Below are 27964 nucleotides of genomic sequence, written 5' to 3'. Positions count from 1 at the left end.
TCAGACAACCTAAAGTCACCCTTGACTGTCCCTTCTCTGAAGTCCAACATCCAAACACCAGATTTCCTCAACCTTATTTCTAATCTTTCTGATCTTTGATTACTCCTAATTTTACTTCTTGACTATACCCCTCTTCCTCCATTCCTAGCCATGACCGCTGCTGTAACGCAGCCTTCCTAGACTCTCACCAGGGATACTGACCTATCTGCCTCCATTTTCTCCCTCCTACAGTTCTCCAAATATTGCAGAGGTCTCTCTAATGAAAACGGACCATACCCTTCTGCTCAAGTGCCCTCAGTGGCACGCCACCTGAGCAGCTGAGTGCGCACAGCTCCTCCTCCTCTGGCTGGCCCAGCTGCTTCTCTCACCTAAGTTCTCCACTCCAAGCTCCGGCAACCCCAAGATGATTCTGGTGCCACACACTTACAGTGGGCTCTTTTATGACTTGACCATCTTCCCTCTGTCCGAAATGGCCTCTCTGTCTCTGCCGCCCTTCCCAGTTGTAACGCCTATCACTCTTGCTTCCCCACTTGATTTACGAACAGAGCTAGGGTTCTCCTCCATGCGGGGCCTAGCACAGTCACTGGGACACAACTGTTCCCTCTAATGACAAGAAGACAGCATCTGCCGCCTCCTTGGATCCCAAAGGCAATCAACCAGGTAGCTCTTTAACTGCTTCAGTCCCAGGCTTGCCTCCCTCAACTCCTTTATCTCAATTTTCTGTTGGCCATCAAAAAATCAGTAGGGTAGTCACTGGCCACATGAACTGTGGTGAGTGTGGACTGACTTCAAACTCTTAGTGCTGGAAAAAAATGCTAACTGTCTTACTATGACCTTTGTTTTATTGATTATATGTCAAAAAGATAATGTTTGGGAGGTACATATTATTAAAATTAATTTTACTTATTTCTTTATATTTCTTTTAATGTGACTATTAGAAAATTTAAATTAAATGTTTAACAAATATTTTTCTTGGGCAGAACTGGATTAGATACACCAAAAGGTTTTCCAATTGAATAAAGGATTCTTTCCCCACTTGTTATGCTATCTCAGCTCTCTTATGAACTTTTTACCTAAAGCTAAAAATTCAGGGTAGAACAGGCCAGTCACAGAAACTAATAAAGAAAAATCTCACTTCAAGTGTATCAGACATACCTCTTTTTCCTTTGATTTTAATGCCATGGTTAGGCCCTGAATGGCTTTATCCCTCTTTAAACTATTTTTCTTCTCTGTAGCAATTTCTCTTTCCTTTTCTCTCAGGTCCTTCTGAAGTGCCTAAATTAGATTAGAAAAAGATTCACTAAGTTGATGCGTTGCAACCAAAATGCACTGTAAATATATCTTTAAGAGCACGCTCAAATGCAGTTATTCTATCTTATTCCTGTCAACCTGTGATTAATGTTTCCAAGTCGAGCTGAACGCAGTGGCATCAGCTCCCAGTTACTGTGCTGCTGCTCACGGCAACAGGGCTGGGTGAAGGGAAGGGGATCAGCTCAGCTGAGATGATGACAGCTATTCCTATGGGAAGGACTCCAGTGCCTTCCAAAACCTGAATGCAGTCACATCAGAGGCTTTGAAACTCTACCAGGTTATTTGGGGGGAAATAACAGATCATTAATTTCGTTCCTTAATGCTACAAAAGCTAGCAGAGAATTTGGTTTGATGAAAACTGAACTTCACATTTACAGTGCGAGTTTATTTCTAAAGATAATCACTGCTGCCTCCCTCCTGGGCTGCTGTGAGGATCAAATGAGGCTGTGGACATGAAAGCATTTTCTATGCTGGTGGGCACAACACAAATCCAGCTATTGTGACTCGGGGCGCCCATGGAGACTGGCAGGTCTGATTCCTCACCATACTTCTTCCCAGCTATGGATCCTGGGCAAGTGACCTCACCTTTCCAAGTCTCAGATACCATCTGTAAAATGGGAATGTCTACACAGAGTTACTGCAAAGACTGAGAAACTCAGGGCTGGGGTTGTAGTTCAGTGGTAGAGCACTTGCCTAGCACATATGAGGCACTGGGTTCGATTCTCAGCACCACATAAGAACAGGTATTGTGTCCATCTACAACTAAAAAAAATTTAAAAAAAAAAAAAAAAGATTGAGAAACTCCCTCTAAAGATTCTTGTATTTAACAGCACCCAGGAGCATTCAATAACTGACAGCTAATGACAGAATTGCCTATCACACTTGGAATAAAACAAGAAGCAAGAATAGGAGAAATCTTCAATAAATTTTAAAAACATCAACATACCTGGATCCTCTCTTCAAAATATTTTCTCTCCTGATGCTCCATTTGTGCAGCCTGAGAAAAGGTATTTATTAGACCAGAGATGCCACCCCCAATACCTTCCCTAGAACAAGTAGAATGAACACCTCGTGTATGTACTTTCCCCCATTGCTATGGGATTCATTAAGTCAAGGGTACCCTCCTTTTTTCTGCCCCACCCAAAGTTCCACCTGATTTGAGTGAAGAAAAATCTGAAGATAACCCACAGTGGATGATCACCAACGCCCACAGTCAATAAACCAAGGGACTGTGGGGCAAAATGAAAGGGCCTTCTGAAGGACAGGCCCAGGGAGCAGGAGGGAGGCTTAAGAGGAGAGGAGACAAGGTCATTTCCTGGTGAGGCTGAAGAACTCACTGCTGGGCCACAGACAAAGGCCCTGCTCCATAAAGGAATCAAGCCCTTCACGAGCACCCAGAACATGCCCACCGTGAATGCCTGCAGGCAGCAGCCACCCTTGCTCCAGCAAGAATGGAAGGTCTAGGAGCTGGGGATGTGGCTCAGTGGTAGAGCGCTTGCCTAGCACATGTCAGGCACTGGATTCCATCCCCAGCACCGCATAAAAATAAATACATAAAATAAAGGTATTCTGTCCACCTACAACTGAAAAAATAAATAAGTAAATAAATAAAAGAATGGGAGGTCTAAACCAGGACCTGCCTGCACTTCTTAGCCTGGACTCCCTCTTCACCTAGAGTTGGGCAGGGGTCTAAGGATTTGGGTCAGCTACCAGTAACCCACCTCTTGGAGCCTGAAAAAATATAACAACTCCTCTGAGCCTGGTTCTAAACTCAACAAGGGGACTGGGATCTCCACCCGGCCAGGTGGCTGGGAGGACTGAATGAGGTGGTCCAATAAACCCCTCCCATGCCACCAGGCCCAGCAGGGGGTTACTCCCTTCCCCCACCACCTCTGAAGTTTCAGACCAAAGCTGGCCTCAAGCCTGCCGCTAACCACAAAGGTAAAACAGACAAGCAAAATGCACCACTGTCTTACCCTACGAAAGCCCAAAGGATGAAAATAGAGTCCCCAGGCAACAACAGATGAACACCTGGTGAAACAGGCCAGCAGGCATAGGACTATTTTTTTAATCAACTCTTCATGTGAGGCAGGGAGAAAATGCCGGGGCCTGACAAAGGCTGTCTCTGCTCACAGGAACTCATATTTGGAAGCTGACCATGTATGAAGCACCCAGACTGAAGGTCAGTCCATTTCCCATAGAGGATTTGGATCTGCTAAAGCCCCCGTGGTGCCCGGTCACCTCACCTCAGTGTCCCTCTCCTTTTCCTCCCTCAGAGCAGCAGAAAGTCTTCGGAGTTCTCCAGATGACACAACCTCATCAGGAGATGCCATCTGAGATTTCTCCTCTTCAAGGCACTGAATTAAAGCTTCTTTGCTCTTCAAAGACAGCTTCAACTCCTCAATCAGTCTAAAAGAGAACAAAATTTAAATATTAATTCTAAGCTGTTCTCTTAGCTCTGTGGAGCAGGAGGAGGCAGGAAATGGGGCCAGACATCTTCAAAATAGACAGGTCCAATGACTAAACAGAAACAGAAACACATTTTGCAGATCAGATGTCAAAGGCCAGAATCTGTGTGACATTAACAGGTCGCCTTGCCTCCAGCCTGGCCCCAGTGGATTCAACTCTGGGCAGCCACACTGGTCAGATCACACCCCTGTTCAAAGACCTCAACAGCCCCCACCAACTGCAGTGGATTACTATTTTTCTGGTCAAGAAATCCTCTCTCCAAAAGAAATCTGTCACCAAAGCCCGTGCAAACACAACTGATCGAAAGCTGCTCTGGTGAGTGTGGAGAAAACAAGGGTGATCCTCCACAGCTCCTCAGGGCAAAGCTTTTAAACATACTGACATACATTCAAGTTAGAGGCCAAACTCCTGGACAACATATCCAAGTCTCGGTCTCATCTCACAGGAAACCATCACCCTCCAACGCTATGCAGGAGCCTCACTTCCAGCTCTCTCCAAAGTCAGGCTAAGGAGCTTCTATCCCTGTGCATAAGCTGCTCCTAGAATGTCCTTCCCAGCCCTGCCCCACCCCCATCCGTCCCATCTGGTCACACTGGTTAAGCTGCTTCCCCATTCGTAGCCCGAGTGCCCCCATCAGGAAGAAATGCACACATTCTTTACTGAGTCACCAAAGTCCCCATATCAACTGCTCCCTGACCACAGCAAGTTTTTGACATCTCTGAGTCTGCATTTCCTTGCCTATGAAACGGGACACCTTGCTCACGTGGACTGCAGTTGAGTCATTTGAAACAACCCTACGCATGTGGCAGAACTCAACAACTAAGAGCTGTTATAATGACTACCTTTTCCAACATTCAACAGTTAGCATTTTGGCAGAGGACCTCAGAAGGCGCTTTCTGTAGCTAAGCCTAGAAAGCAACTCGGTTTAGTAAGAGTAAAGGATTAGAAACACAGCAGAGTGGCCTCTTGAAGCACCCAGTTTCCCTAGCAAAAGTGAGGGAGGAGACCAGCAGCTGGAACGGCTAGCAATGCACTGGGATGGGGCACCGGACAGCACCTGCATGATGCCCCCACAAATGTGGAGGGAGGAGTAAGACTGCCCTCTAGGGGTCCAGCTGGGAATCATCACATCACCAACAGAGAGGTCGAGAGTCATCCAGCAATACACTTCTAAATGGATGCCTTGTATTGTATGTAATTTATAACTCAATAAAATTGATTTTTTTTTTCAGTTACCATTAAGCAAGTTTCAGACAGGAAGTGAAAAAAGTGGGGCAGGCCTGTGGGGTCTGAGGCCACTGAAGCCTCGGCTCATCCCCCGGGAGCGGCAGTCTCAATGCATCAAGGTGGCATCTGGAGATTTTCAAGAGAAGCTGGAAATCCAGACTTTCACGTGACAATCTGTTAGACACTGGCAACTAATCCAAGCTTTTAAAACTACTGTGTAGACCCAAGAAGGGAAATGTATCTGCTGGCCACATTCAACTTGGAGGGCTCTCCAACGCCGACTGCCTCCAGGATACAAACAGAGCAAAGGCCAGACTGAAGGAAATAAAGTGACAAAACTACAACCTGTGTCTCTGAAAAAGGTGGTGGGACACTGAGAGTGCCCACCCAGGTGAGGGGCCGGGGCCTCAGGATCCAACAGGCCCAACAGCGAGCCACCTGGCAGGCCTGGCACCTATCTCACAGGGCCATAACCAGGGACCCCTGCTCCAATGCAGTGCTAACCTTTTGACCTTGACTGAGCCTGGTAGGCAGGACTGCCTTCAGGGAGGGAAGCACACAGATCTGCATCTCGAGTTTCACCACAAAGTGTCAAACCCTGAACACGAATCTGGAATTGGCATCTGGCTGCCAGTCTCTGGCAGTGCACCTGGGACACTATCCCTGAGACAGACACAGTCACAGGACTGACAAACCAGACTTCTGTGCCCATCTAGACAGACCTACAGGAACCCAGGAAGATGCAGCCTTTAGCAAAGCCCTGACTGACCAGCCACATTCACAGAGAACATACCAGCTAGACAAAAGTAAGTACTCACCCTCCCAAATTCCCTCTTCCCCCAAAAAACCCAGAAGTCACGCTTCTGCAGCAAGACTGACAGGGACTACCTGACAGGGATTCCATGATCGGGCTTGTGTGACAGGCTTCGCACACACCACTCCCTGGCCCAGCACCCCCAGGATTCCTCCCGACGAGCATTCCCTGCCCCCTCGCTCAGAACAGAGACTCGATTTGCCTCTTCCACCCTGAGCTCCAGATAAACAGGACTGTGCACACCTCTGCTTTGGACATGCACAGCCCAGGCCGTGCTCAAGCCTGACTCTGCTCGTCCTCCAACGCAGCTCTGATCCGTCCACCGACCACCCACCTCCTCAGCTCCACTCACTCACTCAGAGCCCTCAACCCACAGGGTCCCGAGTGAAAGAGGCACCTGCCCATTCTCCCACCAAACACGTCTTCTTTTCCTTCTCCCCCAGCTCAGCAAACTGCACTCCTGTCCCTCAGCTGCTCCAACTCCAAAGTGGCCCTAGGGGCACAACCAGCCTTTTCCCCAGCCCAAATCCACTCAGTCATCACGTCCACCCCACCTTCTCCATCTCTGCCTGTTCCCCTCCACTCTTAGTTCTTCCCTGTGCTGGTCACACCATCTCCTGTCTGCCAAGCCTGTCCCAGCTGGAGAACCAGTCTTATACCAGACCCAGTGGGAATCCACCCCCCAGAGGAAGCGTCTCTAAATTTAAATCTGATTCTGCCATTGCCTGAGCTTCATCCCTAACTCTTCAGTGGCTTCTCACATGCTCTTAGGATAAAACCCCACTCCAGGGAAGTTTCTCTTTCTAGCAGTATGATCAAGAAAAACACAAGGACTCGAATAGGTACACTGAGATGATCCTTATTCCACTGAGGTCCACAGAGAACTCAGTTTCCTCATCGCAAAATTTCATTTTCTTCATCAAAGCTAAGAAAAGGCCACGGCATGCTCAATATGCTAGTTCCTCCAAATGCAGAAGCTAGAGTACTTAAAAATGGAGACCAGGGGCTCTCCTCTTTCACAGGCAATCCTGAAAGGTTTGCTCATCCAATTTCCCAATTTATAAACGAAAGTAAGTAGCAGACACAAATCTCAAAAGGTGACACCAAGACAGAAGTAAAAGCTATTTGGACATAAGAACTAAACAAATCACAGGGTGGGCTGCAGGGAATTTGGGGGGGCTGTCAATGCAGGGGGCATCAGTGACCAAGAAAAGGAACAGTCAGCATCCCCTGGAGTTAGTTCATTCACTTTGGAACAATTTCCATCAAATTCCAAACAAGTTCCACTCTTTGACAGATAGGTCACAGGTTAGCCAGCAGTCTGACCTTTATCTAACTCAACCTTCCATTCAGTGATCACCAACACAGGGCAGGAGTATCAAAGTGTAAGGCTCAAGGTACAAAGAATAAAATGTGAACTTTCTTCTAACAAGTTTTTATCAAAAGCTTGGCTGCAAGGTACGATGAGCATTAAAGATGGCTAAAAGGCCCTATTGCCCACCCATTTCTCTGGACTCCAGCAGACTCCATATCTGAGTTACATTATTTTGCTTTTGGCCTCTTTTTCTGTACTAATTTAGGTCTCCTGGCAGCATTAAAAGATATAACAGAAAACAGGTCACACAATATTCACCAGTATTTATTATGGAGATATAGTCACTTACTGTTCCCTTCGAAAGAACCACAAGATAAATTTCTCTCAGACAGTGCCAAGTACAACTGGGATTCTCCTGAGCTACTGGCTTGTTTTACCTAGGGAGGAATGTGAGTCTCATGCTCACCACTGTTTTCCTTTTCTCCTTTGGTTACCAGGAAGCCTAAAGCTAACACTGAATGCTAGACTTAGTATCTAAGCAGAACTTACCCACATGAAAGCGATCTACTGTCTCTGCCCCATGTCACCATCCTATTCCTTTTCTTTCCTGCCCAACGTCATGCCCAGTCTGCTATCTCACTGTGTTGAAGATGTTCCCATAAGCCACTCACATCCGTAGGAACAAGGAGAGAATGGAGGGAAGAAGGGAAGGAAAGGAACAATCCTTTTTCCCGCCACAGATAATGAGACGTTAGGATTTCACCAGGGTTAGAGCCAGACCTGTCTTTCTCTTCCAGGACCAGGGCCACCTCCAAGTCCCCCTTGTGAATCTTCTTCATCTCTGAAAGCTTGCTTTCCAAACTCAGCCGAAGAGCCTTCTCTGTTTCTGTTCCTGCAAAGGCCTTTTCCAGTTCTGCTTGGGCGGCTTTCACATCCTAGAGTTAAATTAAATGCATTTGATGCAATTTTTCAATACAATTGGGAACATTTTGAAAGGAAATTGGATTAAAATATAAATATTTATGACTTTTTCTCCGGCACATTTCCCCTCCCTGAATTGTACTATACATGGAAAGAATCGGTAATAAATACATTTGCCAGCCATTTTTCCCTCTTGTATCCTGAAGAGTAATAGGCCTTTCCAATGGAAAAGAATCAACTCTACAAGAACTGTACTTTTGGTTTTGAAAAATCAGATCAATATTTACAGCTTCAATGAGAACAAGGAGAAATGTACCTCTCGATACTAAACATGCATAAATTCTAAAGAGTCACCATAATCTCCATACAAATTCATCCCACCCTCAGCCCCCGTTTCTTTTTAGGATAATGACCACACAATTCTAAAGTACATTTTCTATATCTCCAAAGTGATTTAGGTGGTGAAAGACTCTTATGTTCTTCCTGAGATTCAGAGAACCCACTGAGGAAATTATACAAATCACCCACGCAGTGTCTGTGTCAGGGGAAAAGGCGCCAGTGCTCACGGGAGTGACCTGGGAGCAGGCCCAGGTCTCTGATTATATTGCAAAGATAAAAGTCAACTCAAACTGGGTTCAAAACTCAGCTTTCCTACTTATCTGCTATGTGACTTCAGACAGTCTCTTAACCTCTCTGAGCCTCACCTTTCAAAAATCCACAGAACAGGAATAACCACTATCCCATCAAAGAGATGCTGTGAAACTCTGTTAAAAACCTGTTGTACCACAGGAAGCTCTAAAAGTGCTGGCTTCCTTCTCCCTGCCCTTTCCCTCCCCCAGCCTGTCTCCCCAGGAGGTTTGCCTGTTAGTCTCAATGAAAGCTGGCAAAAATCATCGCCCATATTCTAAGACAACAAACAACAAAGCCTGCTATTTACTAAGTGCCTACTAAATGCCAGGCTCTGAGCAAGAAGCTTTATTTATATCACATTTAATCCTCAGCAACCCTAAAATGTTATAACCAAAATGGTACAGAACAGCATTCTAGAATGCGGGTTGGCAGCCAGAACACTGGACGTGTTCGCCCAGGAACTGGAGCCATGACTCAGCCACTCTGCCTGCTTCATCCTCTGTTTAGAAAGAAAGAAAGAAGGAGAAAAAGGATGGTGAAACTATTTACCCCCTCAGTTTACTGAAAGGACTGACCAAGTCCATGTACACAGGCAGCGTGCAAGGGTGCCCCGCCCAACGGCCAGCCCTCCACAGACTGCTGGTTCAGCCCCTCTTGTTATGCTTGTACACTAAAGCAGGTGTCACTCTCCCTGCTTCACGGAGGCAGAGGCGCGGGAAAGGAAAATGCCTCATCCAAGGTGAAAAAGACAGCAAGTACCAGGGTTCTGGCACCCGGAAACACTGGGAAGCATGCAATGGGGAAACCAGGTGGCAAGTCAACAGCCACGTCACTTGAAAGCATCATCATTATATTTTCACTAAACTCCATAAAGTCCCTCTTTCAAAGATCCCGCTCTTCCACTTTTGGCTTAGACTAGTTTCTCGCAGAGCGTAAGATCTACGTGCCCCAAGGGAGGACAAGAGCTGATGTGCACAGCCTGAATGGACAACCGCGAGCTGCAAGGTACAGCCTCTGCTTTTTATATCCAGAAGTGCCTTTGGGAGTCATTTCTCTTTGTATCCACTAAAAAGATACCAGAGTTCCAGGCAGAAAAACTGAAATAAGACAACTCCAAAGACCAGAAATTAAGTAATACAGTTTGAGAATCCCTAATCCAAAAATCCAAACTCTGAAATGCTCCAAAATTGAAACGTCTGAGGACCAACATGATGTCAAAAGTGGAAAATTCCACACCTGACCTCATGTGATGGGTCAGTCAAAACACAAGTACACTAAAAATATTGTATAAAATTATCCTCAGGCTATGTATATAAAGTAAATGTGAAATATAAATGGACTGCCTATTTAGACTTGAGTCCCATCCCCAAGATATCTCATTATATAACTTAAAATATTACAAAATCCAAAGAAAACCCCAAATCAAAATCACTTTTGATCCCAAGCATTTCAGATAAGGATGCTTGACCCACATTATTCAATATTAGTTAAAATGGAGGAAAACTTTATAAGACCCAGGACACAGGACTTTTTTAGCCAGGAAGCATTCTGACTTCCATCACAGGGAACATATAATTGAGAACAAGCTGAAGGAGAAGTTACACACAGGGCCTCGAAGAGAAAGGACAGTCAGTGAGCACTGGCAGGGTGGCTGGGAGGAGGCGGGCAGGGGCGACAGGAGCTGGACAGGCAGGCATGGCTACAGCCAGGAGATCCAGTTCAGGCTCAGCGAGCTTCAGGCTAGGCAGACATTCCCCTTCTCTGGGCCTCAGCTTCCTCATCTTTATAATGCAAGGACCAAGCTAGACAGTAAGCAGAGCGGTGTGGTTAAAAGAGCACAGGCTTAAAACCCAGGAGTCACGGGTCTAAACCCAGGGTTTAACTTGGACCTGTATTTCTTGGTGAACCTCAGTGTCTCATGTGGGAATGAAAACAACGGCAGCCAGCTCTCGGGGTAGAATGGTTATGAATTATAAATGTGAAGTGCCTAAAATAGGGAGGGAACCCAGGAGACGCTCGATAAGGGTGAGGGTGGCTGTGGCGCCCGTTGAAACTCTGGCAGTCCAGGAGCAACACCGTTGCCAGCCCATCACTCGTCAACCCACAGTGCGAAGCCGTCCCTCCAGCCTGCAGACTTGCCCCTTCCAGAAGGAGTATCCTCTGGGTGAGGAGATCTTCCACCTGCTGCACCTTCTTCCGAGCATCTTCTTTCACCCGCTGAATTTCAGAGCCACCCCCTTCTGCTAAGCTCTCAACGGCTTTGCTGCAGAAAGAGGCAGAGGGCAAAACACATTAGGGTGACAGTCTGACAGGAACTTCGGCAGCTTCCAAGAGACGAGGAATATCTGTTAGTCATTTTTCCCACCTCCCTAAGCCAAGCTGCTGCTTCTTTTTTAATGTAATTTCAAAACAAAGATAAGAAAAGGTAAGACTCGTGCATAATGTTGTCAATTAAGTCGACATGTGAGTATGTAGCCTTTCAGACATTTTGTATACAAAGAAGCCATTTAATACATATCAGTAAACTGACCTTATTACTTAATACACTATAAACATTCTTCTGGGTCAATAAATAAAAATCTAGAGCATCATTTTAAAAGCTACCTATCAGCTCACAGTATGAAATATATTATGATTTATTAAATCAATTCCTTATATATTAAATATTTAAACTTTCTGATTTAACATGTTTGATAATATTCATAAAAATCTGAGAACAGCAACTAGAACAAAGTAAGCATTCAATGAACATTAGTGTCATTGTTTAATATGCCCAATGGTGTTAGGATAGGAGCACCCTTGTACATTTACCATCCAGTGATTTCCTGGGGGTAGATTCCCAGGAAGGGAATCGGTGGGTCAAAGGGCAAGCACACTTTTAAGACTCATGAAAAGTTACTGCCAGATTTTCCACCAGGAAGCTCTCAGACAAGCAGAGGTCACATCCACCAGGGGTACAGGAAAGCTGGCCTGACATCCAACGTGCCAAGGAGCAATATGCAACCAAAGTGCACCTACAGGGCTAAGGACAGCAGTGTCATGCTGTACAAACAAGAGGGAACAGCACCTTAAGTACAGCTCAGTCCATCTGCTGGAGCTCAAGCTACCTCTCAGAGCAAAAGAGGAGATGACACCAAATACACAAGGCCACTGCTACGGCCCCTGGGAATATCCTTTCTGCAGGACAATCAGTGTGGGGACGGCACCCACGCCAGATCTGGGCCACAACCACTGACACCACGAGAAAAGAGCGTCAGACACCAATCTGTAGACTCAGACTCAGACTCTGTCGGATTTCTAAATGATTGCAGGTTTCTAGAAGGCAGGATAACAGAGGAAATGGCTCCACCTAAAGCTGGTTTCTCAGAAAAACTGCAACAGAAAAAAATGTCTTCACCACTAGCCTCCCATGCCCTACTTTAAGGGTGTATAAAATTTCCCCAACAGAGAGTCCTGTGATCAGGCACTCACAGGTCCAGGCCATGTGACCTCCTTACCAAGAACAATAGAGAGTCAAGAGGGCCAATCTGGAGTTGCCGGCAAATAAGGACCTTATTTATATCTATTTTTTCCTTTTCTCAATAAGGCTTGAGAAGGCCCCGGGTCATGATATCATGTTAATGGAATTCAGTGTGAACACTGGAAGTAAAGAACTCAGGCTCCAAGGCCGGACAGATCTGCTTCCACATGCTTGCTCTATTCTATTGCCAGCATGACTCTGGGTGCATTACCTAGCCTCAGTAAATTACCTGTTACACCTCAGTTTCCTCATGTGAAAAATGAGATGATTACCTCTTAGAATTAATGGCTAACGTGCAGGTGCCTCTCCCCCTGGATGTGAGTGCTCTGCACTAGGCAGAGGCTGCTGCCTCTGAGGCCAGAGCAGCCCTGGCCCCTGCTGAGCTGCTGCGGGAGGTCTGCTGCCATCCCTCTGCTGGGGTCTGAGCTGAGAATAGCTCACCCGCCCCCCAGAACCAGGGCCATCATTTCCACCTCCTGATTAATGCCATTAAGTGTCCTCAGCATCCTCTCCTTTAACTCATTTCTGGATCAGTACTCGCTCAAACTCACAGTGACTCACGATCACTTCTAAGGCTCCTCGAGGGGCAAGAGAGGGCTGAAAGGATGCCACATGTGCCCTCCATCCTGAGCCCAGACAGAGGGTTTTTCTAGCCCCAAGTTCCTGCTACCAGCAGCTCACAAACATCTTACCCCTGGGGCTTTATGGAGCCTCCACTGTAAAATCACACCCCTCTGCGACCCCTGCCCTCACCCCACCCACCAGAGCACAGTATCCCCCCGCCAGTCTCCATCCAACCTTGACATTTTACAGCCTGAATCATATACACTGTCAAGAGGCTGACTACAATTTTTAACAACTACTGGTATTATTCAGTTTGTTTGTGTTTTAGTTATACCAATAAAATATATTCCCAATAATAAATGTTCCAACTTTTCATTTATCATCTTTGTATTTTACAGTTACTGTAGCAATAAAATTTATACTCAGCAGTATGGTACAATTTTCCTCTGCTAATGGAATTATTATTTTTTGTTTGTGTTTTAAAGCTACAGAGATAAAATTTACTCCCAACAATATGACTGCTTTTGTTTTTAATGCCCCCTTATTGTAACTGATAAATATAACAATGGAAAACCAGCAAACACATATGTTTATTTCACAGCAAGGCAGAGTGGGCTCTGGAGCCAGATCAGACCCAGCTCAGTGACCAACTCAGGCAAGTTCCCCCTCTCCTCTGAGCCTCAGTTTTCTCTTCACTCAAATGGAACACTGGCTGCCTTACATAACTGTTACAAAGATCAAAAGCAAAAAAGCATGTTAAGTGCCAGGAACAGGGTTTGGGACAAAGCAGAATCTAAATCTTGTTAGTTCCCTCCTTCTACCCTTTCTTTTCTTATAGACTCTGGGCTAACAGGGAGATTAGGGAGATTACAGGGAAATGGGTTTAATCCAGCTTTCTACCCAACATAAGAAAGAACTTTCTAGAAACACTACCCTCCTTATTTTTTTTCCCAGTGAACACACTGAGCAGGCACTCTACCATGAAGCTACATCCCAGCTCTCTTCTCATTATCCCGAATCCTCAACAATCTCTCTAGATTCTTTCCCTTCTAATTATAGTTCTCAGGGAAAAGCAAGGGCTTTCCCTATAGTAGGTCCCATCTTCCACCCTCACCAAAAATCATACACTGGAAAAGAGAGCTGAGGGAGGCATGTTAGTAAAGGTGATCTTCCATCAGGCTTCCACTATGATGGTGCTGCTGGAGAAGGCTCGCCGTGCAGTATGGGGGGGATGCTGGCACTGGACAGCCATGGAGATGCTACACGTATGCTGTGTCCACGCATGAAAATCAAAAACAACAATCTGAAGCCTGTGGCTGAGTGCCACGTCCGGGAACTAACCCCAGTTCTGATCTTTCTGACCAGGGGTCATAGCCCTTCCGTCACCAGGCCCCAGTTCCCTCCTCTATAAAATGAGGGCACCTCGTGAGATTTGCTCAGCTCAGAAGAACGATGGAACATAAATGGATGTGAAAGTGTTCTCAACCTCAAAAGTGCTACGCACATGGACTTGTCATTTCGTGCCAGAAAGTCTGTGAAGAGACTGATGCGGACTGGAAGAGCCTCTTGTGACCGCTGCAGACCTTATGAAGGGCGAGGCAGCAGGAAAGGCACTGGGCTGGGGAGAGAAGAAGGGGAAGAGCCCGCCAGGGCGAGGACAGAGCAACAGAACAGGAGCATCGGTGGCGCCCTCAACGCGCGAGGGCAGAGCTGGCGGAGAGGAGACTGAAGTGGTGAAGTCCCAGCAACGATCCTGAGCAGAGCTCATGCTCTGAACCCCAGGGAGGCATCAGCCTTGGCCTCGCCTCCTCATCCACTGAGGCCGGCTGGCTTTGCTTCCTAAGTGTCCTCCCCGCCGCCACCACTCAGTACTTGGTTCTCACCTTGCCTACTGGATCACGTCCTAACTGGCCTCCCTGCTTCCACTAGCACTTCTTCCACCACCCGCTTCCCACCCAGCATGCTGCGTGACCTTCTCCAGAGCAAAACTCTTGGCTGTGTCACTTGCTCATGTGATCTTAGGGTCCAAAATCACTAGGGTCCTGGTCTTCTCATTTCCTCGGACATGCATTCCCTCTCCTTCAACCCTTCTCCCTCCAGTCACCTGCCGAATTCCTACGTATGCCTCAGATTTCATTTCAAGTGCCACCTCACAGGGTCACCTGGTACGTACCTACATACCTACTCCCACAGCTCTAAACTCTCATGGCTTCCTTTATTTTCTCCTTCTAGCTCTTTCCCAATTTGCATTCATACATTTATTATTGTAAATACTTTACCACCATCGCCTCCACTAGAACACAAGCCTCATCATCACCTCTGCATCCTCAGGAACCTTGTCCAGTGCAGCACACAACAGTCCACACAACCAGCACAGCGTCTGCCGGTCAGACCACAAAGGGCCTGGAACACCAGGCTAGGCAGACTGGAAATGTGTGCGTACAAACGTGTGTGCAAGGCCCCATCACTCCATGCTGTGTGCTGGCCCTGAGGCGCGCACAGGAGCCCTTGTCAGTTGGGATTTCCCCGGGCACACACTCAGCCAACGAGAAGGCCTGGTCAAGGCCTGGTCAAGGCTGCAGGGCCAGCTGTGAGCAGGAAACACACCAAATTCTATTACCGATCTTCAGGCCTAGGAAAGTAGATTCGCCTCACCGCCGAGAATGACGTGCTTCCAAAAATAAATAAATACCAACGAGAACTTTCAATCTGCTTATATTTATTAATTCATTTACACATTCAGAAAATGCTGCCTGTGCAAGTTCAGCATGCCTCAGAGGAGGAGCCCGGGCCTGGGAACCTCTACTCTGCTCAAAGCTGACACAGGCCAACCTCCAGCTACAGGACTGTGGAATGAAAGGAATTATCCTGGCCTGGCACAGAGCAGCTGTGCCCCGAGCTGAAGAGCCCACCACGCCCAGCAGGAGCCCTGCTGCCAGGATAAATGGAGCGTGCCCACCTGAGCTTTCACCGCCTCAGTGAGGCAGCCATGGCAAGTCCCATTCCCCTCTCTTGGAGCCCAACTTAGCCCAACTTCCCTCCAAAATGCCCTCCACGCTCCACTTGTTCCCAGGAGGGTCCACTCAGCCAGCTCCAGTGAGTTCTGGGAGTGGGGTGTCTCTCCTCAGAGCCTCGGTATGTGACCCAAGTCATTACGTAATAAATGCTGATAGACGGATGGAGAACCAGCCGACTGCAGGCTGTGTTCTCTGAACTGTGACTGCTGTTCAACAAATACAGGAATGTTTGAATATTGAACTAATTAATGGAAATACCAAAATGTTTGAAATCTTTTTTAAAGAACCCCTTTCAAACAAAACATTACCATGATCCTAGTACAAATAGCATATTTTTTTTTAATAGTTACTCTAGTTGAAGCCCCACTCTCTGCCTCCCTGCCTCGCCCACCAGGACCCCTTCAAGTCCCCTTGACTTTTACAGCAATGAGAATGAATGAGCCACTGACATAATTACCAACAGATGAATCTCACAAACATATTGCTGAGGAAATAAGCTAGACATGAAAGAATACATTATTGTATGATTACAATTATATAAAGTTAAGAACCGGGTAGAACTCAGCAGTCGTGACAAGAGAGGCCAGAACGGTAGTTACCTTAGGGGGAAGCACCAGGAGGCTTCTGAAGCCTGTAATGTTCTGCCTCCTGGTCCGATGGTTCCCCAGGTGTGTCTGCTTTGTGAAAACTCATCATGCTGCACCTAAGACCTGTTCGTTTTTCTGTGTTAGTTCATTGAAAAATCAGTAATTAAATAAAGGACTCCTCCTTGGAGTCCTTGGAGGCCAGTCAGAGAACAAGTGGCTTAGAAAAGCAGTTGGTTCTGTGTTACTGAGCAGCCTAGTGCCCACCAGGAGAAGCCCTGTGACCTCCCAGCGTGGCGGCAGGACAGTACTCACGAGGCTTTGATGAGCAGCTGCTCTCTCTCCTGGAGCTCCCGCTTCAGACTTTCTACTTCCACCTTGAGCTCAATGTTCTTCCAGACAAGAGAGAGAAGGAAAAGAAGCAATGTAAGATTCACAACCTCATCGATGGTGGGCAGACCACTCACACAGCAGACCCAGCGACAGACCCAGTGACGCTTTTAACAGCAGATGTTAGATCCGAAGCCCTCATTAGCCTCAAGGCACAGGGAAAAGGGAATTATTAAACACTGGTGGTCTCAAAAAAAAGCCCTGGGTTTCTCAAGACTTGGAACAATTATGTAAATGCTGCAAGCTTCTAACAGCCAGAGCATTCAAATATCGAGGCATAAATGTCATACAAGTGAGGCTGATTTAAAAATTGTTTGCCTTCCACCAGGCAAATTTACAGTTTGCTTTTACCATTCCAAGGCAATTACTTCTGGTTGTTTACAATCATGCATGTGGTGGTTGTAGCAGTGGGAACATGCTAGAGCTTACACAAAATAAATAAAAACTGTGAATGGATAAGTGGGAGTCCACATCATGGTCTGTCTGGCTTAGATATAAGATTTTGGGGCACTCACAAAAAAGCCACACTGCACGGAGCAGACTGATGCTAAGGAACAGTGTTCTCCAATGTGCTCTTAATTGACAGGAACAAAGCAAGTCACACATCATCCTCACACACCACAACTCACATGAGATTCAGAAAGGATCTTAGGCAGATGGAACACAATGTGAGACAGTGGAGCAGAGGTGGGCTTCCCAAACCTATCCCCACATCTATCCCAGACAGAATTTCAGGATGATGCATGCAGCAGAGATAGGGGCTCAGGGTGCAGAGTTTGCAGAGGACTGCCATAAATCCAAGATTTCTCTAAATTCACTCTCCTGTTTTACTTTAATAATTAATAACAATTTTATATTCTACTCCATGACACATGTATTATTTCAAATAAAAATAACAAGCCAGGTGTGGCGGCACGTACCTATAATCTCAAAGACTAGGAAGGCTGAGGCAGGAGGATCACAAGTCCATCAACTTAGTGACACCCTCAGCAATTTAGACCCTGTCTCAAATTTTTAAAAAAGGACTGGAGATATAGCTCAGTGGCAAAGCATCCCTGAGTTCAATCCCAAGTACCAAATAATAATAATAATAGTAATAATAGTAACAATTAATAATAATAATATTATTATTTTCCAGTAAAATTTACAATCTCAGAGGATGTTCCTCCCTTCTTCCTGCCAAACTGTCACTCCAGGTTGAAAGTACTGACATAATCCAAGTCCTGGACATGGGAGCAGAAGGAGCCACAGCTTTCAATTCCACCTGTACACTCCCCAGGAGGAGACCACGGTCAGCGGACACTGGCTTTTCACTCCTTCCCATTGCAGGCACCTACCCTGTGCCTGTGACAGGAGAAACACTGAGGACCCTGGAGCAAACCGACCGACCCAGGCCTGCCTTCATGCTCTCCAGGGGCCCAAATCTGGAGGTATGGCCTGCGCCTGTTCTCCAGCACACGGTCAGGGTGAGAGAGCTCCTCTCAGACCCTGGATGTCAAGTGGAAAGCACAAAGCCCACACGCGAGGGGCTCCGAGGACTGACTGACGCACACAGCAGAGAAGCAAGCATTACTCTCTTCACTGTACACAACAGAAGTGAAGATGTCATCTATGGGGCACAACGTTTTCTAAAGGACACTGACCTTTGCGACAGGCTAGGACACTGAGTGCCTGAAGTGTGGCTCTGTGAAAAGTGTGGAAACTCTCCAGACGCAGGGCACCTTCTCCAGCTCTCAGAAGGGCAGCACACAGGGCTGCAGTGATGAGCGGACACTATATATTCTAAGAGCTTTGTTTTCCGATGAGCCAACGGCCCCAGCCCAGCAGATTTAAACACGGAGGCCTGACATGGCCATGAGACTGTTCTTCCCAGGCCCAATATCTCAGGTTATAAGCCTACACAAAAGATGATGATTTCCAAACCAAAAGTCAGGACTCTTTATAAGTTTACTTATAAATGAACTATTATAAAGCTATTTAAAAAACAAGTAAAGTCTTTAAAATACTATTAAGAAAAGATATCTAAGTGCTGGGCACAGTGGCACAGGCCTAAAATCCCAGTGGCAAGAGGATCCCAAGTTCAGCCTCAGCAACTTACAGAAGTCCATAAGCACTTGGTGAGATCCTTCTCAAAATCTAAAAAAATAAATAAAGGGCTGGGGATGTGGCTCAGTGGTTAAGTACCCCTGGGTTTAATCCCTGCTACCAAAAAAAAAAAAAAAGGAAAGAAAAGAAAAGATAGCTAAGATATCATTAAGTAAAAAATGCAAGGCACAGCGCAGAACGTGCGTGTTCTTATGTACAACAGGTTTACACACACTCAATCAATCAATAATATTGATTAGAAATAGGGGCCCAGGAGATAAGAGTGTCTTTGCAGTATGTAGCTTTTACGTTTTTTGAGTTCTGAATCATGGGCACCTACTCACAAAGGTAACCGGGGGTGGGGAAGGTAACTATCCGCCCATCAACACAGACGATGGGTCAGAGAGGCAGCATCTCTGCACTCAAGATATCGACCAATTACTGATCTTCCCTGAGCCTGTTTCCTCCCCCATAAGACGAGGACAACCGCCACTGCACAGGGCTGTCCTGGACGCACAAAAGCCAGGACCAAGCCTGACAGGCACCTGCTACAGCTTGGCCCGTGATCACCCCAGGAGTTCCAAGATTTGTGACCACAACACTCACACAAAAAACGCTTCAGACGACCGCTCTTTCTTTCAGATTCTGATTGCATCACCACTCCCTTCAGGAAAAGGGGACAGCCTTGCCATCTGTGCACCCCACCCCTACGAAGGAAGAAAACTGTGCCTTCAGGGAGAAGGGAGGTTTTCAATTCCTGCAAGGCTGAGGACAGAACAATCCCTCTTCAAAAAAAGTCCATTTAAGTCCCTCCACTGAAATTCAAGGAGAGTTCTTTTTCCTCCTCAAAAGTTTCAACTGGTACAAACTTCAGAGGAGAAAAGATGGAATAATTCCCAGGCCAAGGGCTAATCTACCAGAAAAAGCTAAAAAATGGGCACCGAAATATTGTTTATACTCATGTCTTTTCAAGAAAGCCAAGTTCCTTTTTCAACTTTCAGAGCCAAGGTTTGTTTTCAGATAAAGACCTCCAGGTCAAGACTTCAAATAGGAATAGACTTTTTTTTTTTCTCCTGACAGTTCTAAGTGAGAGCAAGGGAATACAGAAGAGTCAAATCACAGAAAAACTGACAAAACTAACTTTGGGTGGCCAAAGGAAGCCTTGATAAGACCATGCTGATTATTGTCCAGCACTGACTGTGTGCTGGAGCGTTTCATCTGTCATCCCTTTTTAATCCACACAAACAACTCTATGACACAGGGATTATCACTCAATTCTGGAAACAGGCCCAGGGAGTAAAGTGACTTGCCTGATGTTACCCCAGTTAATTGGTAACAGCAGGACTTTCTACCATTCCACTGCCTATTTCCAAATAAATAATTATAAAAAGGCAACTGAAATAAAGACAGTGACTCAAAATTCTGACGTTTAAAAGAGAGTAAGGAACTTCCTTAAAATTAATCATGTGCCTCTTTGCTTAATATGAGGGTCAGCCTAGCATCTTTATGCTCCCCATAATCAATCCAAATTGAGTGAAAGCAGGTCCATCTATCATGCTGACTCTAAGAACAAACATCAATCAAATATCTGCTTGGGATGACTGTGAGAACAGACAGAAGAGAAGGCAGCAAAGGGGGCCACTCACAGTTTTGTAGACATGTTCAGTGGGGACATCAAGTTCCTGCTGCATTCTCTCCTCCAGGAAATAGATGCGGAGCTTCAGGTTAAAGTTTTCTTTCTTCAACTCGGTGATTTGCTGGGAAATGAACACAGAAGGGTTATCTAAAGCAAACAAAAGGCAGCGCATCTAACTGACGGGTCCTGCATTAATCCCCACAGCTCCCAGGATACAAAATGAATTCAAATGTTAAATACCAGAGTTTACCTTTGCTACAGTTATATCAACCCAGAAGAATCAAGTAGGTCCCAGCAGCCAAATTTAGAACAATTTGAGCACCAAAACGAAAAATGACAGAAATAAAGAACAACTAAATAAAGAAAAAATTCATGAGCCCACATTAGATGGAATGAGACGGGAAAGCAAGGGAAGGAAGAAGGGGCTCTCCTCTACAAATGGAATCCAGTAAACAAATTAAGAACAACAGGAGCAGACAATCACCATCATGCAACTTCTAAAGTAATAATTAATTCAGGTAATATAAGGCATCAGGTGAAAAATCACTAGAAAACAGGATATTCAGTCCCAAGATATTCTCCCACAGATGGATTAGTACCTACAAAGGAAAAGGTACCTTTACAACTTAAAAATCTTGTGTATATCAGCTTAATCAAGAAAATATATCTATTATCACCATTGATGGGACAAACTGACATCACGTTTCTACTGAAATAAATCAGTGAGAGCAATTAATTCTATGTAAAGTGCTCCTGTCTACAGCCATTAACCTAAATCTAATCGAGAGGAGTCACAAATTTAAGTTGAAGGACATTCTGCAAAACAACAGACCTGAACTCTTCCAACCGTCTAATGACAAGTTAAGGTGAAAGGGTGGAGGAACTCCTGTAAATAAATGGAGGTTAAAGAAGCATGACTACTAAGTGCAACAGAATCTCAACTAAAAAAACAGTTATATGATGATGGTAATAACCTGCTATCAGATTACAGCATTATGATCTTGTAGGATAAGATCCTAAGGAAGAGACATATGCTGAAGTACTAAGGGGGTGTCATGATGTCTGCAACTAATGAGTAGGGAGAGAGGAAACAGGGAGAGAGCAAATGTAAAAATTATTAACTGTTGAATCTGGATGAAGATTTTAGACTGCTGTACCATTTTACAACTTTTCCACAAGTTTGAAATTTGTCAAAATTAAAAGTTGGTTGTGGGGCACATGAAGAGGGCTGATCCTGAGAACCTATTAGGTCAACAAGCACTGGCCTAGATTGGTGTCCACAGTCTCTCGGTCCTGAAGCACACGGTGAAAACACACCCAGCTGTACCCGTGATCCAAGACCACACCACCAGCTAAGAGCCGGGACTCCCACCCTGTGGTGTCTCCAGTGACTATAATCTGTCACTAAACCTCACTGCCCAAAGAAAATATTTGATTTCTTTGATTTGGTTGGTCTGCAAGATTTTCTGAGATGGCTAACCTAACTCCAAGAACAGAATACACACAAACCAGCTCCCTCAAGTATTCATGTCTGCTGCTTAAATAGCTCAATGTTTTCCAAGTCCTGCCACTGTCCCCCACCTTCTCCTTCTCTGCTTCACTTACCTTTGAGTCTCTGCCTTACAAAAAGATACCCTTCCTTAGCACCATAAGAAAGAGAAAGACAGAAGGGTTTCAAGATGGCAGACTAGGGGGCGGCTGCATTTCACGTTGCTCCAGGACGCAAGATTCAAAAGAGGAGATAGTGAGAGACTTGGGACCAACTCAAAGCCGCCGGGTGAGTCTCTCCTGTTGGGGAGGCGTCCCGGATGGGGCGGTAGCCCCGGAACACAGGGAACTTTGTGAAGTAGAGTTGCCCGGCGAGACGCCCCTCCCCCTCCTGGAGCGGTAAACACGGACAACTGGGATCATCGTAGAGGAGGCGGCTCAGCACAGCGCTTGGACTCTGAGCAACCACTGGGGCTCCGGGCGGCTGCCTGAGGAGGAGCTGCGTGGCGAGCTGTTTAGACCCAGAACGACCGCGTCTGAACACGGGGGGGGGTTGCCCGGAGGAAGAGGAGAAGCGCGGCGGGTCGCTTGGTCTAGGAGTGACTGCGTCAGAGCTACAGGCGGTTGCCAAAGGAGGAGCTGCGTGGCGAGCTGTTTGAACTCAGAACCACCGCTCCAGAACACCGGTGGCCTGCCTGGAGGAGGAGCGCGGCGGGTCACTTGGTCTAGGAGTGACTGCATCAGAGCCACGGGCAGTTGCCAGAGGAGGAGCTGCATGGCGAGCTGTTTGAACTCAGAACAACAGCTCCTGAACACCGGTGGCCTGCCTGGAGGAGGAGCTCGGCAGGTCACTTGGTCTAGGAGTAACTGCATCAGAGCCACAGGCGGTTGCCAGAGGAGGAGGCAAGTGGTGAGTTGATTGGACTAAAAACAACCGCTCCTGAACACCGGTGGCCTGCCTGGAGGAGGAGCGTGGTGGGTCACTTGGTCTCGGAGCCACTGCTCCTGAACACCTGGGGGGCTACCCCGAGGAGGAGGAGGAGAAACAGGGCGGGTCACTTGGACTTGGAGTGACTGCCTAGGGCTACGGGCGGTTGGTGGGAGGAGGAGACGCGAAGTGAATTGCTTGGGCTCCTAGTGACTATGTCGGAAACCCGGCCGCTGTCCGGAGGAGGAGGTGTGTGGCGGGTCTCTGGGTATCGGAGCTATTGTACGGGGCTCCAGGTGGCGGCTCAGAGGAGGGGCCGCATAGCCAGGCGATTAGGTGCAGAGCAGGGTCCCAGGAGCTAGGTGGCTTCTTGCTGGAAGAGCCGCACAGAGACACGCCTAGGGGTGGAGCGAAGTTTCCAGGACTGCGGGCAGATTCTCTGGGAGAGGCAGCCTAAGGAGACTCGCCTGCGAAGGGTGAGGCTCCCAGGCCCAGGAGGTAGGTCCGGGCCCCTGGGAACGTTGCAGGGGAAGACAGCCCAACCCAGGTGGTAGTTGTAGATTCAGGGGAACCTCTAGGAGGGGAACTGATCAGCAAGACGTCCCCACTGGGTGAGTCTTCCCTGCCAGGTGAGGTTTCCCACAGGGACGGTAAAACCAGAGACACAGGCACAAACAGGACTTGCCTCAGACCGCAGCCTAGTTCCCTGTTGAATGACCATTGGTCAACAAGTGGAGGCACCTCTGCCCACTAGCAGGGAATATACACCACCTGAGGGTCACCACCCCTAGAGAGGCAGCTTCTTCGTGGAGCTCCGCATTATCAACTTCCTCCAAGACTTCAGGCTACTGAAGGATAAGAGGGGATATACTAGCAATCTTCAAGGACATTATAAGTCGATAGAGGAAATCTGCAATATCTTAATGACCCACTGATTCCTGAACAATATGAGAAAACAAGGGAAGAAAATGCCCCAAACAAATCTAGATGTTACATCAATAAAATCCAACGACAGCATGGCAGAAGAAATGACAGAAAGGGAGTTCAGAATGTATATAATTAAAATGATTAGGGAAGCAAACGATGAGATGAAAGAGCAAATGCAGGCATTGAATGATGAGATGAAAGAGCAAATGCAGGCATTGAATGATAGCACCAATCAACAGTTAAAAGAGCAAATACAGGAAGCAAAAGATCATTTCAATAAAGAGTTAGAGATATTGAAAAAAAAACAAACAGAAATCCTTGAAATGAAGGAAACAATAAACCAAATTAAGAACTCCATAGAAAGCATAACCAATAGGATAGAACACCTGGAAGACAGAACTTCAGATATTGAAGACAAAATATTTAACCTCGAAAACAAAGTTGAACAAACAGAGAAGATGGTAAGAAATCATGAACAGAATCTGCAAGAACTATGGGATATCATGAAAAGGCCAAATTTGAGAATTATTGGGATTGAGGAAGGCTTAGAGAAACAAACCAAAGGAATGAATAACCTATTCAATGAAATAATATCAGAAAATTTCCCAAATCTGAAGAATGAAATGGAAAATCAAGTCCAAGAGGCTTATAGGACTCCAAATACACAAAATTACAACAGACCCACATCAAGGCACATTATAATGAAAATACCTCACATACAAAATAAAGACAGAATTTTAAAGGCTGTGAGAGAAAAGAACCAAATTACATTCAGGGGGAAACCAATACAGATATCAGCAGATTTTTCAATCCAGACCCTAAAAGCTAGAAGGGCCTGGAACAACATTTTTCAAGCTCTGAAAGAAAATGGATGCCAACCAAGAATCTTATATCCAGCAAAACTTACCTTCAAATTTGACGATGAAATAAAATCATTCCATGATAAACAAAAGCTAAAAGAATTTACAAAAAGAAAGCCAGCATTACAGAACATTCTCAGCAAAGTATTTCATGAGGAAGAGATAAAAAACAAAGAAGCATATCATCAGCAAAGGGAGGAATTACCCTAAAGGAACTGTCAAATAAAGGAGGAACCAAGATGTGTCAAAAAATAAATAAATAAATAAATAAAATTTTAAATATGAACCAAATGACCGGGAATACAAATCATATCTCAATAATAACCCTGAATGTTAATGGCCTGAATTCATCAATCAAAAGACATAGACTGGCGGATTGGATTAAAAAGAAAGATCCAACAATATGTTGCCTGCAAGAGACTCACCTCATAGAAAGAGATACCCATAGACTAAAGGTGAAAGGATGGGAAAAAACATACCATGCACATGGACTCAGCAAAAAAGCTGGAGTATCCATCCTCATTTCAGATAATGTGGACTTCAAGCCAATGTTAGTCAGAAGGGATAAAGAAAGACATTTCATACTGCTTAAGGGAAGCATAAATCAGCAAGATATAACAATCATAAACATCTATGCCCCAAACAGTGGCTCATCCATGTATGTTAAACAAATCCTTCTCAATTTTAGAAACCAAATAGTCCATAACACAATAATACGAGGTGATTTTAACACGCCTCTCTCACCACTGGACAGATCTTCCAAACAAAAATTGAACAAAGAAACCATAGATCTCAATAACACAATCAATAATTTAGACTTAACAGACATTTATAGAATATACCATCCAACCAAGAGCGAATACACTTTCTTCTCAGCAGCACATGGATCCTTCTCTAAAATAGACCATATATTATACCACAAAGCTAATGTCAGCAAATACAAGAAGATAGAGACACTACCTTGTATTCTATCAGATCATAATGGATTGAAGTTAGAAATAAATGAAAGAGTAAAAAACAGAAACTACTCCAACACCTGGAGATTAAACAATATGCTATTATATGATGAATGGATAACAGAAGATATTAGGAAGGAAATTAAAAAATTCTTAGAGGTAAACGAGAACAAAGAAACATCATATCAAAATCTCTGGGACACTATGAAAGCAGTACTTAGAGGAAGATTTATTTCATGGAGCGCATTTAATAAAAGAAGTAAAACTCAAAAAATAAACGACCTGACACTACAGCTCAAAGCCCTAGAAAAAGAAGAACAGACCAACACCAAAAGTAGTAGAAGACAGGAAATAGTCAAACTCAGAGCTGAAATCAACGAAATTGAAACAAAAGAAACAATACAAAAAATTGACAAAATAAATAGTTGGTTCTTCGAAAAAATAAACAAAATTGATAAACCTTTAGCCACACTAACAAAGAGAAGATGAGAGAAAACCCAAATCACTAAAATTCGGAATGAACAAGGAAATATCACAACAGACACGAGTGAATTACAAAACATAATTAGAAGCTATTTTGAAAATCTATACTCCAACAAAATAGAAAATTTTGAAGACATCAACAGGTTTCTAGAGACATATGAATTGCCTAAACTGAACGAGGAGGACATACACAATTTAAATAGACCAATTTCAAGTAATGAAATAGAAGAAGTCATCAATAGCATACCAACAAAGAAAAGTCCAGGACCAGATGGGTTCTCAGCCGACTTCTACAAAACCTTTAAAGAAGAGCTCATTCCAATACTTCTCAAAGTATTCCATAAAATAGAAGAGGAGGGAACCCTCCCAAACTCATTCTATGAAGCCAATATTACCCTGATACCTAAACCAGACAGAGACACATTGAAGAACGAAAATTTCAGACCAATATCCTTAATGAACATCGACGCAAAAATTCTCAACAAAATTTTAGCAAATTGCATACAAAAACATATTAAAAAGATAGTGCACCATGATCAAGTGGGTTTCATCCCAGGGATGCAAGGTTGGTTCAACATCAGGAAATCAATAAATGTAATTCACCATATCAATAGACTTAAAGTCAAGAATCACATGATTATTTCAATAGATGCAGAAAAAGCATTTGATAAAATACAGCATCCCTTCATGCTCAAAACACTAGAAAAAATAGGGATAGTGGGAACATTCCTTAACATTGTAAAGGCCATCTACGCTAAGCCTATGGCTAATATCATTCTAAATGGTGAAAAACTGAAAGCATTCCCTCTAAAAACTGAACAAGGCAGGGATGCCCTCTTTCACCACTTCTATTCAATATCATCCTTGAAACTCTAGCCAGAGCAATTAGACAGACCAAAGAAATTAAAGGGATACGAATAGGAAAAGAACTCAAACTCTCCCTATTTGCTGATGATATGATTGTATACTTAGAGGAACCAGGAAATTCCACCAGAAAACTTTTAGATCTCATAAGTGAATTCAGTAAAGTAGCGGGATATAAGATCAATGCACATAAATCTAAGGCATTTTTATACATAAGCGATGAATCTTCAGAAAGAGAAATCGGGATAACTACCCCATTCACAATAGCTTCGAAAAAAATAAAATACTTGGGAATCAATCTCACAAAAGAGGTGAAAGACCTCTACAATGAGAACTACAGAACACTAAAGAAAGAAATTAAAGAAAACCTTAGAAGATGGAAAGATCTCCCATGTTCTTGGATAGGAAGAATTAATATTGTCAAAATGGCCATACTACCAAAAGTGCTATACAGATTCAATGCAATTCCAATTAAAATCCCAATGATGTACCTTACAGAAATAGAGCAAGCAATCATGAAATTCATCTGGAAGAATAAAAAACCCAGAATAGCTAAAGCAATCCTTGGCAGAAAGAGTGAAGCAGGGGGTATCGCAATACCACATCTTCAACTCTACTACAAAGCAATAGTAACAAAAACGGCATGGTATTGGTACCAAAATAGAAAGGTGAATCAATGGTACAGAATAGAGGACACGGACACAAACCCAAATAAATACAATTTTCTCATACTAGACAAAGGGGCCAAAAATATGCAATGGAGAAAAGATAGCCTCTTCAACAAATGGTGCTGGGAAAACTGGAAATCCATTTGCAACAGAATGAAACTAAACCCATATCTCTCACCATGCATGAAACTAAACTCAAAATGGATTAAGGATCTCGGAATCAGACCAGAGACCTTGCATCTTATAGAAGAAAAAGTAAGTCCAGAGCTTCAACATGTCGGCTGTTGACATGTTGACTTCCTCAACA

General features: G+C 44.9%; 1 protein-coding gene across 3 annotated transcripts in view; it reads right to left on the bottom strand.

Moving 5' to 3' along the window:
- Positions 1-27964, bottom strand: part of Cdk5rap2 (CDK5 regulatory subunit associated protein 2) — a 190739-nt gene that overhangs the window by 131121 nt on the left and 31654 nt on the right. For all 3 annotated transcript variants that reach the window (XM_047524618.1, XM_047524616.1, XM_047524617.1), the window contains exons 4-10: positions 20494-20604; positions 16688-16764; positions 10827-10950; positions 7917-8071; positions 3558-3720; positions 2258-2308; positions 1156-1275 (exon numbers count right to left, since the gene is read on the bottom strand). In XM_047524618.1, coding sequence (XP_047380574.1) covers positions 1156-1275; positions 2258-2308; positions 3558-3720; positions 7917-8071; positions 10827-10950; positions 16688-16764; positions 20494-20604 — 801 coding nt within the window. The remainder of the gene's footprint in view (positions 1-1155; positions 1276-2257; positions 2309-3557; positions 3721-7916; positions 8072-10826; positions 10951-16687; positions 16765-20493; positions 20605-27964) is intronic.

This window comes from Sciurus carolinensis, chromosome 14, assembly GCF_902686445.1.
Source record: "Sciurus carolinensis chromosome 14, mSciCar1.2, whole genome shotgun sequence".
NCBI classification, from domain to species: Eukaryota; Metazoa; Chordata; class Mammalia; order Rodentia; family Sciuridae; genus Sciurus; species Sciurus carolinensis.
The sequence above is the reverse complement of the archived record's forward strand: the minus strand, read 5'-3'. Positions and strand labels throughout refer to the sequence as shown.